The following is an 18,990-nucleotide window of genomic DNA, read 5'->3' on the forward strand; positions in this document are numbered from 1 at the left end:
ACTCACATCAGATACTCTACTCAAGCACAGGTCAAATCCTCATTAGAACACACCATAATGCACACAAGATTCCACCATTACCGTGAGCATGAATTTCATCCCAAAACATTAAATTGTATATTTTTCAAAAATCATAACCAATCCAAATAAAATGTGCATTCATCAATACTGGTAACTAATTGTTCAAAGTGAATTTCGATTCTACAACCTTCTTATTTGCAAAGTTTAAACAGAGTTAATTACAGTGCATAATTACTCAAATTGGAGAAATTAAGTTCTTTAGCACCAGAGAAAAAAGGTACACAATCTTCCTTCAGCATGCCAGCTGCTTGAAAGGTGCGACAGATAAGAAAAGGTCTTCCTAAGTTTCTGTTTCAAGTCAGTGTCTGTAGGTTCCAAAATTATGAAATTCTGTTCGAATTTCATGTTTTTCTATTTCAGAGTACAGATTTACAATATAATTTCCAATGGGCAAATTCTGCTTCAGAGAAAGCATATTGCACAGCTTCATACTGTACAAGAGTTACGAGTTCCACAACTAGACTGTAACACAACCTTGTAACATTTTACCATTGCAATATTGCTAATTACATATTACTGTTAGCTTATAGCTATAATTATAGCTTAGAGCTCCAATGTTCATAATTTCCAGATTCAGAAGAATCCTTTGCTCAATTTTTAAACTGCAATTTGTTCCTACAAACATACTGCGATAATATCCTTACGTCACACCTAATGACGTCATCGTCATTTCAATCCTGTTACTTGGTTACTGAGTTTTAGTAGTGAAATTAACTAAGGGAATTTTTTAAAAATCAAGAAAAATGGAGAGGAATTATGAAAAATTTGAATGAATGCTTGGCAAATCAAGGTTTGAATCACTTGCTCTTTTCCAAAGCCAAACGTTGAAAGGCAAGATTCCAATTTTTTTTTTTTTTAAATGCTTATAGGCTGATTACACAACCATAAGTTTTTGTGTTACTACTAATGTTCTGAAGTGTAGCATGTGGGTGAAAGAATTGAGAGGAAAAAATTGTTTAATCTAGATAATAGCATCATTTTCTTTCTGTCATAACTATCACAGAAAAACATGCCCTAGTTTACAATAGTTGTGGAATTTATCATTTTGTTTGATATCCAAAAAAGAGGCCAATCCATTGAACTCAAATACAAACATATTGTAGGATTAGTTTGAATTTGTTTTATTGGCAACTCTTTGAGTTTGATGCTATTTAAATTAGCTTGGCTCCAGTCATTTTTTGGGAAGCATGTCTCAGCCTATCTAATCGAGAAGCCCAGCTGAAATTTAAAGACAGGCCAGGCTGAAAAAGGTTCCTGGAGGCTCAGAAAAAAAAAACTTTAGGAGATAGCGTTTAGGACACCAGTGACGGCGATGTTATTTTTCTACATACTTTCTGCTACTATTCACTAACTGACTCTGCTTGCCAGTTTAGTCTAAGCCACTATCTAGTAAAGGACATGATAAAACCAAGAAGTCGAAATATCGTGAAGAGGGCTCTTTGTTTACGCTCTAGTCATACTAGAAACTTCCTGGATATTTGGGCAAGTAAAAGCTCTTTCAGAAGTGGTCTGTGGCATCAAACTGGAACTATTATATGGTGTAAAAACCTACAAAATACAACAAGGGTCTCTAATTCTCATGGCAAATCTCCCTATCTTAGTTTGTCTGGCTTTTATCCGTATGACTGCTATAATTGGTAACTTTGTTTCCAATTTATTGTCACTTCCAAGTTTCCTGTTCATATTTCCTTTCTTTTGTAGGTCTGCAATTCTGTATGCTTGACAGATATTTTTATTTACTCAATATTTATCTTTTACACTTTAAATCTTGAGATGTACAGCAAGATTACAGCTCATTTCAGAAATAGTTGGGAGAGGAAGAAAATATTAAACTGGTTCATTAAAATACACATCAGGATCCCCAAGGTAGAAGGTGTTAAGCAGCTGCTGCTGCATACCAATTAAATATTTAGAGCAGGAATCAACACATCGTTTGCTACAAAGGTTCACAAAAACATTTTCCCATCAGTTTTTATACTTAATATTTTGATGGAAATATGTTGCAACAATTATACTTGGGACACTGATGATGAATGAGCAAGTCAAATAATTAATTTTGACTGATGGGTTTACGGGACTTTCCAAGACTGCTAGCTGTATTTTGCTGGCCACAATTTACGATTCAATCCAAACCATAAATTTGTGGCTTTGCACATTTACGATGGCAATATACAGAGGATCCAATCATAAGTGATAATACCAGAAAAAACCACAAATGAATATCTGCAGCAAGCACAATTAAAACAATGTAAATGTTCTTAAAAAATCAAATTCAACGAGGTAAAGTACATGTGTATTTATCTACTTGTGCTCTTTCCTCCCTCTTTTAGTTTGATTGCGTGACATTAATCAGGGAGTGCCATGCATAGCTTATTCTCTCCTGTGTGTGAATGACCTTCCCAATATCATCACTGGAATGGAATGCCATTACGAGGAAACTTACTGCGTAAAGGTTTCTTCCCAAGCTGCTTGCATCCAGTTGTTTCAAAACATTTTTTTTCAAATGAGACTCAAAACACAAATGTACAGTCTTCATGTTTCTGACTAAGTGTCAATTCCAATGAATACAGTTCCCTTCAAAATAAGGGTTTAATTCTTACTTTACAATCAATCATTTAGTTTAAGACCAAACTTTCTACTGTCCTAGCCAGGATGGTTAAAGCTGCTGTGTACCATAATTAGTCTTCATACAAGTTAAAAAGTTTACCTGTTTTTGAATGGGGAGGAAAGAAACACTCTGTGCTGAAAGCAATTTCCAAAACGATGCCCAACAAATGCATGCACAAATCAACAAAGTCATTAAAATGCTGAATTAATTAGTCAATATAATAAAATACAAGTTAGAGGAAGACGAGGTCAAATTGGATAGGGTTACCAGACAACACCTCAAAGGCTGTACTTTGGTTCTGACTGCCAAGAAATAGAGGAGTTAAGTGCTAGAGGCAGTGCAGAGAAGAGTTACAAGGCTGGTCCTGGTGTCTGAGGATCAAGTTATGAGGAAAGACTGCAGAAATTAGTGCTTTTCTGCCTAGGAAGGAGCCTCAGAGGTTATCTTATAGAATAGTTAAAAGAACAAATCCAGAGTATTTTTTCAATTAAATGACAAGGGACCAGAAGGATGACATAGGTTTATGCTAATATTAGACATGGCTCAATGATAATTCTCCTGCTTCTGTGTTAGGTTTGTGGGTTTCAGTTTCATGCCGGAGACTTGAGCACAAAATGCAGGCTGACACTCAGTATAGCACTCTCGTAGTCCTGCATTAGTCAGAGGAACCGACTTTTAAATGAAATGCTAAACCTCAGTTGGACACAAATACTCCCATGCACTGTATCAAAAAACAGCAGGGGAGCTCTCCCAGAGTCCTGTCCAATAGCCATCCTTCAACCAACATCATTTAAAGAAAAACAAATGATCTGGTCACTATCAGATTGCTATTTGTGGGACCTTGCTGTGTGCAAATTGGCTGTCCTTTTCCTACATAAGCATATTGACTTCACTGCAAAAGTACTTTGTTGGTTGCAAGGTGCTTTGAGACATCCTGTGGCCATGAAAGGTGCTATGAAAATGCAAGTTTTTTTTCAAAAAAACATTGACTTTGCTTTAATATAATTCAACTTGTGTTCTTCGGGGTGTTTTTAGGCTGTGATAAGGTATTACAATGAGTTCAAGCTTTGTTTCCTCTCAATGGTTTAAGGATAGAATAAGAGTGTTATACCTTACAGCACATACACCTATTGGCAGTATAATGAAATCATTAGTGGCACCAACTAATAATTAATAATTTAGATTGAATATACTTACCAAAACAGTACTCTGCTTTTGGTCGCTGCTTTGTTGCATCACTGACCTAGCAAATCACAAAAATGAAATCAACGTATGAGAAATGTGACATGTTTTATTTTCCACAAATTTTGGCAACTAAACCTGCACAAGTTAAGAAGTTTTAAGTACTGCTGAAAATAAAGACATTTTGTCAAAGCTTTTCGCATTGCTCTCATCAGGACAATTCGCAAGAATACCAATGTAAGGGAAAGCAACAAATTTATACTGTATGAGAAGAGAGTGCTGATTGGTTGGCAAATGGACTCTTAGATTGGTACAGGCATTGCCATGGAGAATGCACCAGTTTATGGTGACTGTCACGCATTGCGCCTGTTTCAGCTAAACAAAATAAGTGACAGCCATTCGCTGGTTCATTCCTCAGGGCAATGCCTTGACCAATCAGAGTCAAGCTGCCTGGTTTAAATTTCAAACAAAGCTTGGCAGTTAACTGCCATCCCCATCCTCCACCCAGTCTCTCCCAGGAAGTTCCTCCACCCCCAGCCATCATCAAGAGCCCAGTAACCAAGGCTAGGGAACAGCAAGAGCCAGAGTCCAGAAAGCAGGGTCAGGGAGCAATGGAGGCATGTGCGCCAGGCTCTGCCCACCAAATCAACCCACCAACCAAAACTAAATAGGTCAGGGAGACCAGTGTTTAAGTGTCTAAGGCCAGAACTAGATTGGATGCCAAGTTCTTGGACATGAGAATAGCGGACCTCTGGAACAAGTTACTGTCTCATCAAGTGGGTGCCAATTCGCTGAAATCCTTCAAGCAAGAGCTGGACCTGGTATTAGCTGTGGCAGACATGAGGTAGATATTTCAGGCAATTCAGGGCCAGAGTGATCTCCTGGACTAATTACAATCGCCTGGATGGGTCGGAGAGCAATTTCCCAGATTGTTCCACTCACAATTTGGCCTGGGTTCAAAATCTCTTTTTCTGCCTCTCCCAGGATATCACATGGCTTTGAGTGGGGTGCAGAGTGCATACATTGTTATACACACAGTATCACAAAGTTGTGGGACAGGCTGGATGGGCCAGAAGGTCTTTAGCTATCTGTCATTGTTGGTAAATCCTGGTCAAAAAAAGGTCAATAGCGTCGTCAAAAAAACACTTCTGAAGCAAATTCCTATTTTCATTAAAAGGGTAGAAATGGGAGAAAAAACACAGTACTTCAGAACACAAAGGCTGGATTACATGTCAACATAGATACAAAATCTGTGGGTTTGTACCTAGCCACTGACGTTCTCTTGTAGTGTTATACAACACATGGGTGATATCGAAGTACTTCATTGATGCGCATGTGCAATCTTGAGTTACCTGTCAGGTATCCTGATTTCTTGGGTCTCCATTTTTTCTGCATTGCAATTTTTTCCATTTATTAGGACAAACAAATCCCATCAAAAGCAGTAATTACCTTAGAAATGTAAGTAAGTTTAAGAGCCCCAACGTGTGATGCTCCTGTTGGCAGGTTCTAAAATTTAAGCAAATAAAGATGTAACAGTAAACATAACAGCTGCAGCACTAGCCTTTTCAGATAATATATTTACTTGGCATTAAAAAGAGGCCTGCTGCATCCAGCAGTTAACCATTCTCTAACAAGATTTTCTTCAATCAGGTGCTAATGTATGATTTATCAGAAAACAAGTTACTAAAGGGAACCAGCATTTTCCAATATGCAAGTTAATATGAATGGAGACTATACCATCTTGAAATCACTGAACAAAGCAATATAGTGTTTTCAGAATATTACATGAAGCAAACTAAGATGGTGGATTTATACGAGAATTTTTCATGGGATGAAATCAATAATTTTTAGGGTTCAAAACAACTCGTGTGCAAATCTATACTTTTAACTGCTCCAACGATAGCATACAATTTTAAAATACTGTCAAGCCTCATAAAAACTTGAATTGCACATGAATAAATATAACAGCAATGTGTTTCTCATTATCAAAAAGATATGGTTTCAATAATGCATAGAATAACTGAACTGAGTTTATATAAATGGCTTTGTTTCTGAAATGAACAAGCTGCTGTCTTCAGATTCAACAATCAGGAATGAATTGCTAAGTTATAATGTATACTTGCACATCATTAAAATAAAATCCAGAATATCATGTCTGCCATTTACATAATTCGACAAAGAACTTTAATATCCAGTGCAAAACCACTTCCAATATAGAATTAGGGGCGGCACAGTGGTTAGTGCCACAACCTCACAGATCCAGCGACCCGAGTTCAATTCTGGGTGCTGCCTGTGCGGAGTTTGCAAGTTCTCCCTGTGACCGTGTGGATTTTCACCGGGTGCTCCGGTTTCCTCCCACAGCCAAAGACTTGCAGGTTGATAGGTAAATTGGCGATTATAAATTGCCCCTAGTATAGGTAAGTGGTAGGGGAATTGAGGGAAGGTGGGGATGGGAGAAGGTAATGGGATTAATGTATAAATGGATGGTTGATGGTCGGCACAGACTTGGTGGGCCGAAGGGCCTGTTTCAGTGCTGTATTTCTAAATAATAATAATATTTTTAAAAATTGCTGCATGTTCCTCATTATGTTAACAGTATGACTTTAAGTAGCAGGTTATCAATGCAAAATAAAGCACTGACCTGTGGATTGTCCATGTACCACAGCAAACTATCTGCCAGAGTGTCCAGTATGAAGTAGCGACGCAGAAACTTTCCACTGTTTTCATTTTCTTCAATGTCTAGGAATCCACAAATGCGATTCTGTCGATCCACGTAAGGCATTTCTGATCCTCCACATCACACTGTAAGGGAAATGAATAAACTGTTCTCAACTAAAGCCTCACATAAACTAGCATCATTTGAAATGGATTCCAAAATGTATAGTACCACTTTGTTTTTCCCTTTAGTTAAATGATATGACCTCAAGTGCAAATGACTCAGTCGTGGAGTGCAGCATCAAATTTCTCAAAAGTTTCGTACTGTACAATGCATTTGTTCGAATAATTGGACCTACTATGAAAGCATATCTACAACAAAATGATACAGCTGGAATTAAACCATATTATTGACTATTTTGCTGCAGAAATTTGACATTTGTTCTCAAAAGCGTGAATGAGTGTACAACCCTAAAGCTGAAAATACACACTGGAAGATTTCTTCCTGACCCTGATTGGCTGAGTTTCCGGGGGGGGTGGGGGGGGGGGGGGGGGGGAGGTGGGTGCAATGTTATTATTTACATCACAGAAACAAGCCATTTGGCCCAAAAGGTCTATGCTGGTCTATGTACTTCACACAAGCCTCACCCACTGTACTTCATCTCACCCAATTAAATTATTCCATTCCTTTCTCCCTCAGACACGCATAGAGTCAAAAAAATCGTTATGGCACAGAAGGAGGCCATTTAGCCCATCGAGTGCATGTCAGCTCTCTATAGAGCAATCCCTGTAGCCCTGCAAATTTATTTCCCTCAAGTGCCCAACTAATTTCCTTTTGAAATCATTCACAATCTCTGCTTCCACCACCCTCATAGGCAGCGAGTTCCAGGCCATTACCACTTGCTGCATAAAAAATCCTTTCTCACATTCCCCCCTGCAACTCTTGCCCAAAACCTTAAATCTCTGTCCCCTAGTCGTTATATCATCATCTTGGACAACAGTTTTTCTTTGTCTACTTTATCTAAACCTGCCATAATCTTGTACACCTCTATCAAATCTCCCCTGTTCAAAAGGAGAACCACCCCAGCTTATCCATCCTAACCTTGTAGCTAAATTCCCTCATCCCTGGAACCATTCTGGTAAATCTCCTCTGCACCCTCTCAAGGATCCACACATCCTTCCTAAAGTGTGGTGACCAGAACTGGATGCAATGCTCTAGTTGTGGCCTAACCAGAGCTTTATAAAGTCTCAGCATAACTTCCCTGCTTTTGTACTCAATACCTCTATTTATGAAGCCCAAGATCCCATACGCTTTTCTAACTATTCTCTCAATATGTCCTGCCACCTTCAAAGATTTATGTACAGGTCCCTCTATCCCTTTACACTCTTTAGAACTGTGCCAATAAGTCTATATTGCCTCACCCTATCCCTTCCACCAAAATGCATCACCTCACACTTGTCTGTATTAAATTCCATCTGCCACTTGTCTGCGCATTCTGCTAGTCTTTGTCCTGTTGCTGTTGATTGGCATCATCCTCACTGTCTGGCACTGTCAGTGGAATCAAAAAATATTTGCACTGCATTATCTTCTACCAGTCACGTTATGAAAACTTGCCTTCATTTTGATCATGGTTAGTATCTTAAAGTCACTGAGGTTACAGTATATAGATGACATCTTGGTGCGCCAAGTATGACCTAAAGGCCATCCTGCATACTCGTCATGCCCAGTGCTGACTGTCATACAGACCACCAGCTGGTTTGTTCAAAGCTGAACTGCTGAATGGCCTACTCCTGCTCCTGTTTTCTATATTTCTATGTTTCCACCTCAAGCCTAAGCCCAAGAACAGGCCTAGAGTATACCCATCAAAGAAACTTTGAGTCTGCAACCTGCAAACCTCAACTTGCAGAGATAGATATCAAGAAACCTTACAGACTAGACTGGAACATCCTGATCTCACTGCTCATTCCACTCCAGAAGAACTCTGGGAACACATCAAAGCTGCAGTACTGGATACTTCCAACGAGGTCATCGGACCCGGCACCAAGAAAAGTAGGGACTGGTTTGATGAAAATGACAAGGAAATTCAAGATCTGCTAAAAATAAAAAGGTCAGTTCATCAGGTTCACCTGGCTCAGTCGGCCAGCCAAGAGAAAAAGACAGCCTATCGTCAAGTATGCAGCACCCTTCAATGTAAACTGAGGAACATCCAAAATGGCTAGTGGATCGCACTTGCTGAAAAAACTCAACTGTACGCTGATACTGGCGACGTAAGAAGTTTCTATGAAACACTAAAATCTGTCTATGGAACAGCACATCAAACCCAAAAACCTGAGAAGCGCCGATGGCAAGACCCTACACACCGACAAAGGAGTCAGTCCTGGATCGCTGGTCAGAGCACTTTGAAAGTCTCTTCAGCGCCAAGGGTGATACTGCCATCAATTGCATCCAACGTCAGCCTGTCAAGGAGAACTGGATGAGAGCCCAACTCTGGAGGAAACTGTGACCACCATCAACCAGATGAACAACAAAGCAGCCCCCTGAGCCGACGGAATTCCACCCGAAGCCATGAAGCATGGTGGTCCTGCCCTATATACCAAGCTCCATGAGTTTTTCACGGCCTGCTGGGAACAGGGCAGCATTCCATGGGTTCTTTGTGATGCCGTTCTCACCTTGTACAAAAACAAAGAAGAAAAATCAGACTGCTCCAACTACCGTGGGATCAACCTCCTCTCTATTGCTGAGAGGATCCTGGCTAGAATACTTCTGAACAGGCTTGTGCCTACCATTGCGGAAGAAAACCTCCCAGAGAGCCAGTGTGGTTTCAGAGCAAACAGAGGCACCACAGACATGGTATTTGCACTCAGACAATTACAAGAAAAGTGCCGTGAGCAAAACGAAGACTTGTACGTCACTTTCGTAGACCTCACTAAGGCATTCGACACTATGAGCAGAGATGAATTTTGGAAAATCCTTGAAAAACTTGGATGCCCACCCAGGTTCCTGGCCATGGTGAAGCAGTTTCATGAAAATCAGTACGGACAAGGCAAGCAGAACAGCGACCTCTAGAGTCCCTTCCGTATCTCCAATGTCGTGAAGCAGGGATGTGTGCTGGCCCTGACCCTACTCACCATTGTTTCCAGCATAATGCTGGAGCAGGCAACGGAAGACCTTAAGGAGGGAATTTACGTATGCTTCCGAACTGATGGAGGCCTTTTCAACCTCAGGCGTCTTCAGGCTCACACAAAGACATAAGAAAAACTCATCCGTGAACTTCTTTTCGCTGAAGACTGTGCTCTCCTGGCCCACAGTCAAAACAAAAAATTAGTTTAAAGAAAACTAAAGTCCTACATCAGCCTGAACCCCAAGAAGAATATAGACCACCAAGCATTGTCATCGAGGGAACCGAGCTGAATGCCATCAAACAATTTACTTATTTGGAGAGCGTCATTTCGTTTGATGCCACCATAGACAAGGAAGTGCACAAAGGCTTTCAAAAGCAAACAGAACGTTCGGCAGGCTGTACAAATGTGTGTGAAGCAATCACAGCCTCAGAGCACAGACCAAACTCAAAGTGTACAAAGCCATAGTCCTCACCACCCTTCTGTATGGCGGCGAGTCATGGGTCCTACACCACCGTCAGGTATACCTTCTAGAGTGCCTCCATCAGCGCTGCCTCCACAGAATCCTCAAGATGCGCTGGCAGGACTGCATCACAAACACTGAAGTCTGGAAACAGCCAACATCACCAGCATTGAGGCCATCCTCCTGCAACGTCAACTGCGTCAGGCGGGTCACATTAACCGGATGGATGACAGTCGCCTACCCAAGATCGTGTCGTATGGAGAGCTGACCATGGGTAAAAGGAACAGAGGGGTCTCATGCAAACGTTTCAAGGACTCCCTGAAGAAGTCCCTCTCTGTGTGCCACATCAACCATCGTCAGTGGGAAGCGCAGGCTATAGGTCGTGATATCTGGAGATGCTACATCAGGAGTGCTACAGACACCTTTGAGACTGAGCGAAGAACTAGCATGAAAGAGAAAAGGAGGATAGATCCAATTGCCCCCAGCAGCGACTACAACGTCACTTGTACATGCTATGGGAGAAACTGCCAGTCATGGATAGTCCTGACTAGCCACCAGCAGGCCTGCAACTGATGACTACAACGTTCCCAAAATCTTCGACCACGAAGAAATGCCAAGAGAGTATCTTAAAGTCACTGATTTTACAGTAAAGGATCCCAGAGAGATTATGCACTAATATTGGATGTTAATCTTGCTCACCAAATTAAAACTTGCTTGGTTGAGCCTTGTTCCACACATTACCACCAACTCATTTTTCATTTTAACCTTGCTTAGGTGACAAATAATGCTTGCTATAGGTTTCTACCATGCATTTTAAATTACTATATTTGGAGATTCAAACACAAAAACCAGAGTATCACTATACATAAGGCCGAACAGCAAACATATTTTATTCACATTGCCACTTAGCAACTAAAACAGAAAGTTTTGTTTCTGCATGCATTCAACAAAAAAAAGAGACTGCAAATTTCTCATCCAACGGGTACTGCTTGGTCTAGTTTGTTTTTGGGAAGTGGTGAAGAGGGGAAGCTGTATCTGTGTGTTTTGTACTAGCATAAAAAATGCATCCAGATAACATACTTGTCAAGTCACATTCCTAAGTTTGCAGATTGTAGAAATGGGAATTGATCCAAGTTATAAAACAGATGTCAAAGTACAACATACATAAAATACTTAAAGCAATCATTTACTCAAATACAAAGTTTCTACTCGGATTGGATTCTGCACATTCAGAAGTGCTTTTCACATTTACACATTAAATTCAGGCTAATAAGAGCTGTAGGAAAGAAAGGTTACTCCAGTTGCTGTATTCACAATTGTTTTGAGAAAAGCCTCAAAATAAAAACTTTTCAATTAAGTTTATAATGGTATTTAGCTAAAACTATTTTACACAAGGATTATTAAAAAGTGACATTATAACAAATACACAATTTTCCAAAGATTAATCTAAAAAGCAAATTCCCTTTGCAAATTTTTTTAAAACTTGTGTTTTCCCATTTAAAAAGTTCAATATATTATCAGTTTTAGTCTTTTATAGGCCTATATTCCCTTACAAAATAAAATTACAAGCTGCTGAGATTTTGTGTGTGTGAAACCCTTACAAATTCTCCAAGGATTAACCAGGATCTTATTTATTTAAACTTTACGGGAATTACATGATTAATTCTATGAGCCAACTAGAATAATTTCCAGTAATAATCACTGCTGACTTTTTTTTTTAAATGTGGAATTGCTCCACACACACCAAAAGGAAATAATAAATTACTTTGCCAGTCAGTCATTCAGTAAGCTTTGCTACTACATTTCCTCGTACAACTTGCAAATAACCCTTAAAAAAGCAGTTGCGTGTGTGGAGAAATGATAAGGGGACTGAAACAAAAGTATAATAAAAGCAAAATACAGCAGATGCTGGAAATCTGAAATAAAAACAAGAAATGCTGGAAATACTCAGCAGGTCTGGCAGCATCTGTGGAGAGAGAAGCAGAGTTAACGTTTCAGGTCAGTGACCCTTCATCAGAACTGACAAATATTAGAAATGGAAAAGGTTATAAGCAAGTAAAGTGGGGGTGGGGCAAGAGAGAACAAAAGAGGTTGAGTTGATAGGACAAGGTCAGAGAGAGTAACTGACCAGAAGGTCATGAAACAAAGGCAAACGGTATGTTAATGGTGTGGTGAAAGACAAAGCATTACTACAGAGAGGGTGCCAAATGGCTGTAAAATGAACACAAATATTTAAAAAAAAGTTTGTAGGCACAGTAGAAACAAACTAAAATAAAACAAATAAAGAAGAAAAAATAACTAAAAATAAAAAGGGGGGGCCCATCATGCTCTGAAATTATTGAACTCAATGTTCAGTCCGGCAGGCTGTAGCGTGCCTAATCGGTAAATGAGGTGCTGGGGGTTCCTCGCGTTTGCGTTGATGTTCACTGGAACACTGCAGCAATCCCAGGAAAGAGATGTGAGCATGAGAGCGGGGGGATGGGGGGGATGGGGGGGAGGTGAAATGGCCAGCAACCGGAAGCTCAGGGTCATGCTTTTGGACTGAGTGGAGGTGTTCCGCAAAGCAGTCACTCAATCTGCATTTGGTCTCCCCAATGTAGAGGAGACCACATTGTGAGCAGCGAATACAGTATACTAAATTGAAAGAAGTACAAGTAAATCGCTGCTTCACCTGAAAGGAGTGTTTGGGGCCTTGGACAGTGAGGAGAGAGGAGGTAAATGGGCAGGTATTACACCTCCAGCGATTGCAGGGGAAGGTGCCATGGGAAGGGGACAGGGTGGTGGGGGTAATGGAGGAGTGGACCAGGGTGTCGCGGAGGGAACAATCCCTTCAGAATGCTGACAGGGGAAGATGCGTTTGGTAGTGGCATCACGTTGGATGTGGCAGAAATGGCGGAGGATGATCCTTTGGATGTGTAGGCTGGTGGGGTGGAAAGTGAGGACAAGGGGAACCCTGTCGCGGTTCTGGGAGGGAGGGGAAGGGGCGAGGGTAGAGATGCAGGAAATGGGCCGGACACGGTTGAGGGCCCTGTCAACCATAGTGGGGGTGGGGGGGGGATTTTCGGTTGTGGCAAAAGGAAGACATATCAGAAGTGCTGTCGTGGAAGGTAGTATTATCAGAACAGATGTGGCAGAGATGGAGAAACTGGGAGAATGGAATGGAGTCCTTACAGGAGGCAGGGTGTGAAGAAGCATAGTCGAGGTAGCTGTGGGAGTCGGTGGGCTTACAATGAATATTAGTGGACAGCCTATCCTCAGAGATGCAGACAGAGAAGTCGAGGAAGGGAAGAGTCAGAGATGGGCCATGTGAAGGTGAGGAAAGGGTGGAAATTAGATGCAAAGTTGATAAAGTTTTCTAGTTCCGGGCAGGAGCAGGAAACGGCACCGATACAGTCATCAATTTACCAGAAAAAGAGTTGGGGAGGGGGCCTGAATAGGACTGGAACAAGGAATGTTCGGCATATCCCACAAAAAGACAGGCATAACTAGAACCCATAGCAACACCTTTTACTTGAAGGAAATGAGTGGAGTTGAAGGAGAAGTTGTTCAATGTGAGAACAAGTTCAGCCAGGCGGAGGAGGGTAATAGTGGATGAGGACTGGTTGAGCCTCTGTTCAAGGAAGAAGCGGAGAGCCCTCAAACAGTCCTAGTGAGGGATGGAGGTGTAGAGAGATTGGATATCCATAGTGAAGAGGCAGCAGTTAGGGCCAAGAAACTGGAAATTGTCAAAATGACGTAGGGTGTCAGAAGAGTCACGGATGTAGGTGGGAAGAGACTGGACCAGGGGAGAAAAGATAGAGTCAAGGTAGGAAGAAATAAGTTCAGTGAGGCAGGAACAGGCTGAAACAATGGTTCTGCCGGGACAGTCGTTTATGGATTATGGCAGGCTGTTCGGGGTTGCAGGACTATGAAGTTGGAAGCTGTAGAAGGCAGATCTCCAAAGGAGATGAGGTCAGTGAGTCCTGTGGACAGTAGCTTGATGTTTGGTGGGGTCATGGTCCAGGGGGAAGTGTCTGAGAGTTGGCACTGAGCCTCTGCAAGGTAGAGGTCGGTACGGCAGACAACAGCACCACCCTTGTCTGCAGGTTTGATAACAATGTCAGGGTTAGACCTGAGAGAACGGAGTGCAGCAAGTTCAGAGGGGGGCAGGTTAGAGTGAGTGAGGGGGGCAGAGAAATTGAGACAGCCCACGTCTCGCCGACTGTTTTCAGTGAAAAGATCAAGAGCGGACAAGAGGCCACAGGGAGGGGTCCAGGTATAGAGAGAATACTGGAGGTGGGTGAATGGGTCTGCTGGTCAGGGGAGAACTCCTGGTCAAAGAAGTGAACGCGGAGGCCAAGGCGATGGAAAAAGAGCTCAAAGTCATGCCGAGCACGAAATTCATTGAGGTGGGGGCGTAAGGGGATAACATTGAGTCCTTTGCTGAGTGCTGAATGTTCAGCTTCAGAGAGGGGAAGGTCAGAGGGTATAGGGAATACATGGCAAGGGGTCGGCTCAGAAGAGGTGGGATCAGAGGGAAGTGAAGTGGAAGAAGGATCTGGAGGGGCATTAGTCCCCATCAGTTGCTGGAGCTTGCATTCCTTAACACCTGAAATGAAGAAAAAAGTAAACAAAAGTATGTCTTATTACGTATAAGTAATAGAATATGCAGCAACGAGTAACTAGTTTATACTGTACACCAGTGGTTCACAAATTGGGTTCCGCAGAAGCCTAGGGGCCCATGGAGACTTTCTAGGGAGTCTGCAAAATAAAGTGCTTACTAACGGAGTCCCAGAACCAAAACGTCCGAGTAACGGGAGCCGATGGTAACCGGACTAAGGAGCAGCAGCTGGATTCCTGTCATGTGGATATTCCGGGAGCCAGATCAGAGTCCTCAATGGTCTAGGTTGGTGTCGGCGAGCGTCAGGCTCTGAGGGAGAGGAGCCAATGACTGTAGACGGCAGATGCTGTGAACAGCAGCGACATTATTAAGGCTGAAAGTCTGGTGCCGCTTTTTTGCTTTTTCAATTTGCATTAAAAACACAAAACCAGCAACAATCCGTAAAATGTTCCTGGGTGCACAAAAAAGGACAAGCCACTGGTTCACGCATTAGCTTCCACTATCACTTCTCTCAAGGGCAAGGCTACGAGTTGTGCGAGCCGATATCCGTGCTGTTTCTCAACATGCCCACAAAAAGTTGAGTGATGAATTTGCCTCACACCCGGAGACCAATGTTCCCTCTAAGCTGCGCCACCAGGCTGCAATCAGGAATGTGCAGTGCAGGGCACAAAGAGGCTTCGCATAAGCAGCAGCCCTTTTCAGATGCGCAGCTGTGTGTCAATCTTAAAGGGACTGTGCAGTGCAACAAACGGATCACACACAGGGAATGGAAGTTAGATGGAATACTGCCTCATACTCTGTGTTCACACTAGCCCTGCTGGTTGGACAATACTGGATTTATATATCTCAGCAAATTTCTGATCACAGTCCACTTTACTAGTCTATCAGTGGTACTATTCCTCTTCTGCTTAAAACAGTAATGAAAGGTTTTTAATGTTCTTCCATGAAGTATTTCGGAAATGCTTCATCAGTAGCTTTAAATCCATAATTAGAGGAGAAAACAAAAGAGGAGCTGATAGAACTTCCCTGTCACCACTCACTGAAAATTAAGTTTCGGGAAAAAACACATTCCTAGTTTTGGCTGTCTTTAGCTGCGATTACCCAGAATTGAGTAAAAGCAGAAAGATGTTGTTACCTTTCCCAACATACATTTATGAAACATCATTTTCTGTTATGGCAGCAATGAAGGCAAAGTACAGGTCCTATCTGGAAGTGGAGAATGATTTATGAGTGTCACGGTCAAACAAAAGGATAGACAGACTGCAGTGAGAAGCAGGCACCTGTTTTATTTAAAGCATTATTAAAATATGTTTTACATGCAACACTTGAATATTATGAATATGTAGTATTAAAATTTAGATAGGGTTCCAAGATTACTAACCCATCTGTGAGGAAGGAGAGCACGAATTTAGAAGTGCATCTGCAATCCCGAAACTGGTGCCGGGATGCACAAACAGCATAGGCAGAGTTCAAGAGTGACTGTGCTCTGCACAGTAAAGTGCTCAATTCCCCCATGCCAGTTTCAGATTCCATTTTCTTTGAATTACCACCCACTCTATTCCATTCACTTACATATCCAGCTCATGTGTTATTTTTCTGGCCACCATTTTAAGACAAATATCCACTAGTTGCCGTTGAGATCATTGAAGACATTAATGTATTTTTTTTTAAAACAGGTCTCATCAATCCCTGGTGCACTTTACTCAGTACTTCCCCACTTCTCCCCATCACCTCCATCTCCCGCATGTTGCGCTGAAGTAACCTCTGCTTCCTATTCTTCAGCCAAATTCTTATCTATTCCCAGGTTCTACCTTGACTTAAACTAAGTAGCAGCTCCAGAAGTTTTACCTAACAAAGCAACACTTAGTTTAAATATCTACCTTTACATGGATGTAATTAAACTGAACCAAGAAAATTTCTTCCACTTAGTAGTTGCAAGATAGGCAATAGAGATCTATATTTTTCCCTTGCAATTTGGAAATGTCTCAAGTAACATGATTATAAACATTAATTCCAAACCCTCTTCAAACTTTAGTTTGGGTGTTCATGCATGGAAAAACATTGCTTCAAGTTATAAGGCTTTGGGCCATTTGAGTTCTTCACCTGGTAGTGATTTGTTACAGTCAGTGCTTCCACAACAAAGTTTCTTGTCTCTTAGGGCTTCATTAAAGATTATTTGAACAACCTAGTCCACCATGTTTTAAAGCTTTCTGCAGTCCACTTGACATTTGATATAAAAAAAATTCTGATTATCTGTCGATGTGTCAAGATGTTGCTTTATTTCTGGCAAGATACACGAGATTTAAAACATTCAATATAGTTTAAGCTAATTTCTGTGACAAAATTGACAGGTTTCTGGATGCGTGATAATTTTTCCACACAAAGGATCTCAATACAAGTTATATTTAAATACGCTTAAAAGTTAAAGCTTGCTTTAATGTTTTACAAATTACAGGATAGCAGGGTTGGCAGGTATTTATCAGCTTTCAAAGGGAGCATTTGAAACCAGTATCCTGTAGACGATAAAGACAAGAAAACTCCAGTGACCAGGCATACTATTTGCTGCTGCGACAATCTCTCATTTGAACTCAGCAGGGACCATTACCAAGTTAGGCACTTGGGCACCAGAGCAGTTGGCTTTACTAGCTGGCAATGAGGTCAGACTTGTCCCAAAGAGAGAAAGGAACAGGAAGAAAGCAGTCTGGCTTTTAGAAATACCACACTGCACAGGTAGGCAGTAAAAGGTTTCAAAGAAAGGAGAAGTGTGGGGCAAAATGCAAAAATGGGTTATTCTGTTTAACCAAGACAACCCACTGAAGCTAAATTGCAACACATGTTCTTAATACTGAAACACATTTAAATAGAAGATTTATTCATGCATGTCTTTTTTTATCTCTAGACTTGATGATTCCAACACATTCCTAGCTGGTCTCCCACATTCATCCCTCCGTAAGCGTAAGGTCATCCAAAATTGCAGTCTCTGTCTAACTCACACCAAGTCCCATTCATCTATCATCCTAGTGCTCGCTGACCTACTTTGGTTTCCAGTCAAGCAATGTCCCGATTATAAAATTCTCATCCTTGTTTTCAATTCCCTCCATGGCCTCACCCCTCCCCATCTCCAACCTCCTCCAGTCCCTAAGCTTCCAAGTTATCTGCACTCATCTAATTCTGGCCTCTTGAGCATCCCCGATTTTATTCGCTCTATCACTGGTGGCTGGGACTTCAGCTGCCTAGGTCCTAAGCTCTGAACTCCATCCCCTAAAACTCCCCGCATCTCCATCTCACTTTCCTCCTTAAAACCTACCTCTTTGACCAAGCGTTTGGTCCTCTACCCTAATATCTCCTAACGTGTGGTGTAATTTGTCATAAGAACTAGGAGTAGGCAATTCAGCCCCTCGCGCCTGCTCCGCCATTCAATACGATCATGGCTGATCTCATCTCGGCCTCAACTCCACTTTCCTGTCCGTTCTCCATAACCCTTCAACCCTTTACTAATTAAAAATCTGTATCTCCTCCTTAAATTTACTCAATGTTCCGGCATCCACCGCACTCTGGGGTAATGAATTCCACAGACTCACGACCCTTTGAAAGAAGTAATTTTTCCCCATCTCTGTTTTAAATCTGCTACCCCTTATCCTAAAACTATGACCTCTCGTTCCAGATTGCCCCACCAGAGGAAGCATCCTCTCTACGTCTAATTTGTCAATCCCCTAATCATCTTTCTACCTCAATTAGATCCCCTCTCATTCTTCTAAACTCGAGAGAGTAAAGGCCTAAACTGCTCAATCTCTCTTCATAAGACAAACCCCTCATCTCTGGAATCAATCTAGTGAACTTCCTCTGAACTGCCTCCAATGCAACTACATCCCTCCTCAAGTAAGGGGACCAAAACTGTATGCAATACTCCAGGTCTGGTCTCACTAATGCCTTCTTTAGTTGCAGCAACACTTCCCTACTTTTATACTCTATTTCTTTAGCAATAAATGCCAAAATTCCATTTGCCTTCCTTATTACCTGCTACACCTGCATACTAGTTTTCAGCAATTCATGCACGAGGACACCCAGATCCCTCTGCACCGAAGCACTCTGAAGTTTCTCTCCATTTAGGTAATAATTTGCCTTTCTTTTCTTCCGACCAAAATGGGTAACCTCACACTTATCCAAGTTAAACTCCATCTGCCAAATTTTGGCCCATTCGCCTAACCTATCCATATCCATTTGTAAATTTCTTATTTTTTTTATTGCAACTTATCCCACCTATTTTAGTGTCATCTGCAA

General features: G+C 41.6%; 1 protein-coding gene across 8 annotated transcripts in view; it reads right to left on the minus strand.

The window, feature by feature from the left end:
- The window catches only part of plekha1b (pleckstrin homology domain containing, family A (phosphoinositide binding specific) member 1b), an 80,236-nt gene that overhangs the window by 40,841 nt on the left and 20,405 nt on the right, over nt 1-18,990 (minus strand). For 7 of the 8 annotated variants that reach the window (XM_068052830.1, XM_068052827.1, XM_068052832.1 and 4 more), the window contains exons 2-4: nt 6,513-6,673; nt 5,321-5,377; nt 3,887-3,932 (exon numbers count right to left, since the gene is read on the minus strand). In XM_068052830.1, the coding sequence (XP_067908931.1) occupies nt 3,887-3,932; nt 5,321-5,377; nt 6,513-6,653 (244 nt within the window). In that variant the 5' untranslated portion in view covers nt 6,654-6,673. Of the gene's footprint in view, nt 1-3,886; nt 3,933-5,320; nt 5,378-6,512; nt 6,674-14,869; nt 15,102-18,990 lie in introns of those variants that run through there. The other variant, XM_068052828.1, reaches the window with a different exon arrangement.

Source organism: Heterodontus francisci, chromosome 20 (genome assembly GCF_036365525.1).
Source record: "Heterodontus francisci isolate sHetFra1 chromosome 20, sHetFra1.hap1, whole genome shotgun sequence".
NCBI classification, from domain to species: domain Eukaryota; kingdom Metazoa; phylum Chordata; class Chondrichthyes; order Heterodontiformes; family Heterodontidae; genus Heterodontus; species Heterodontus francisci.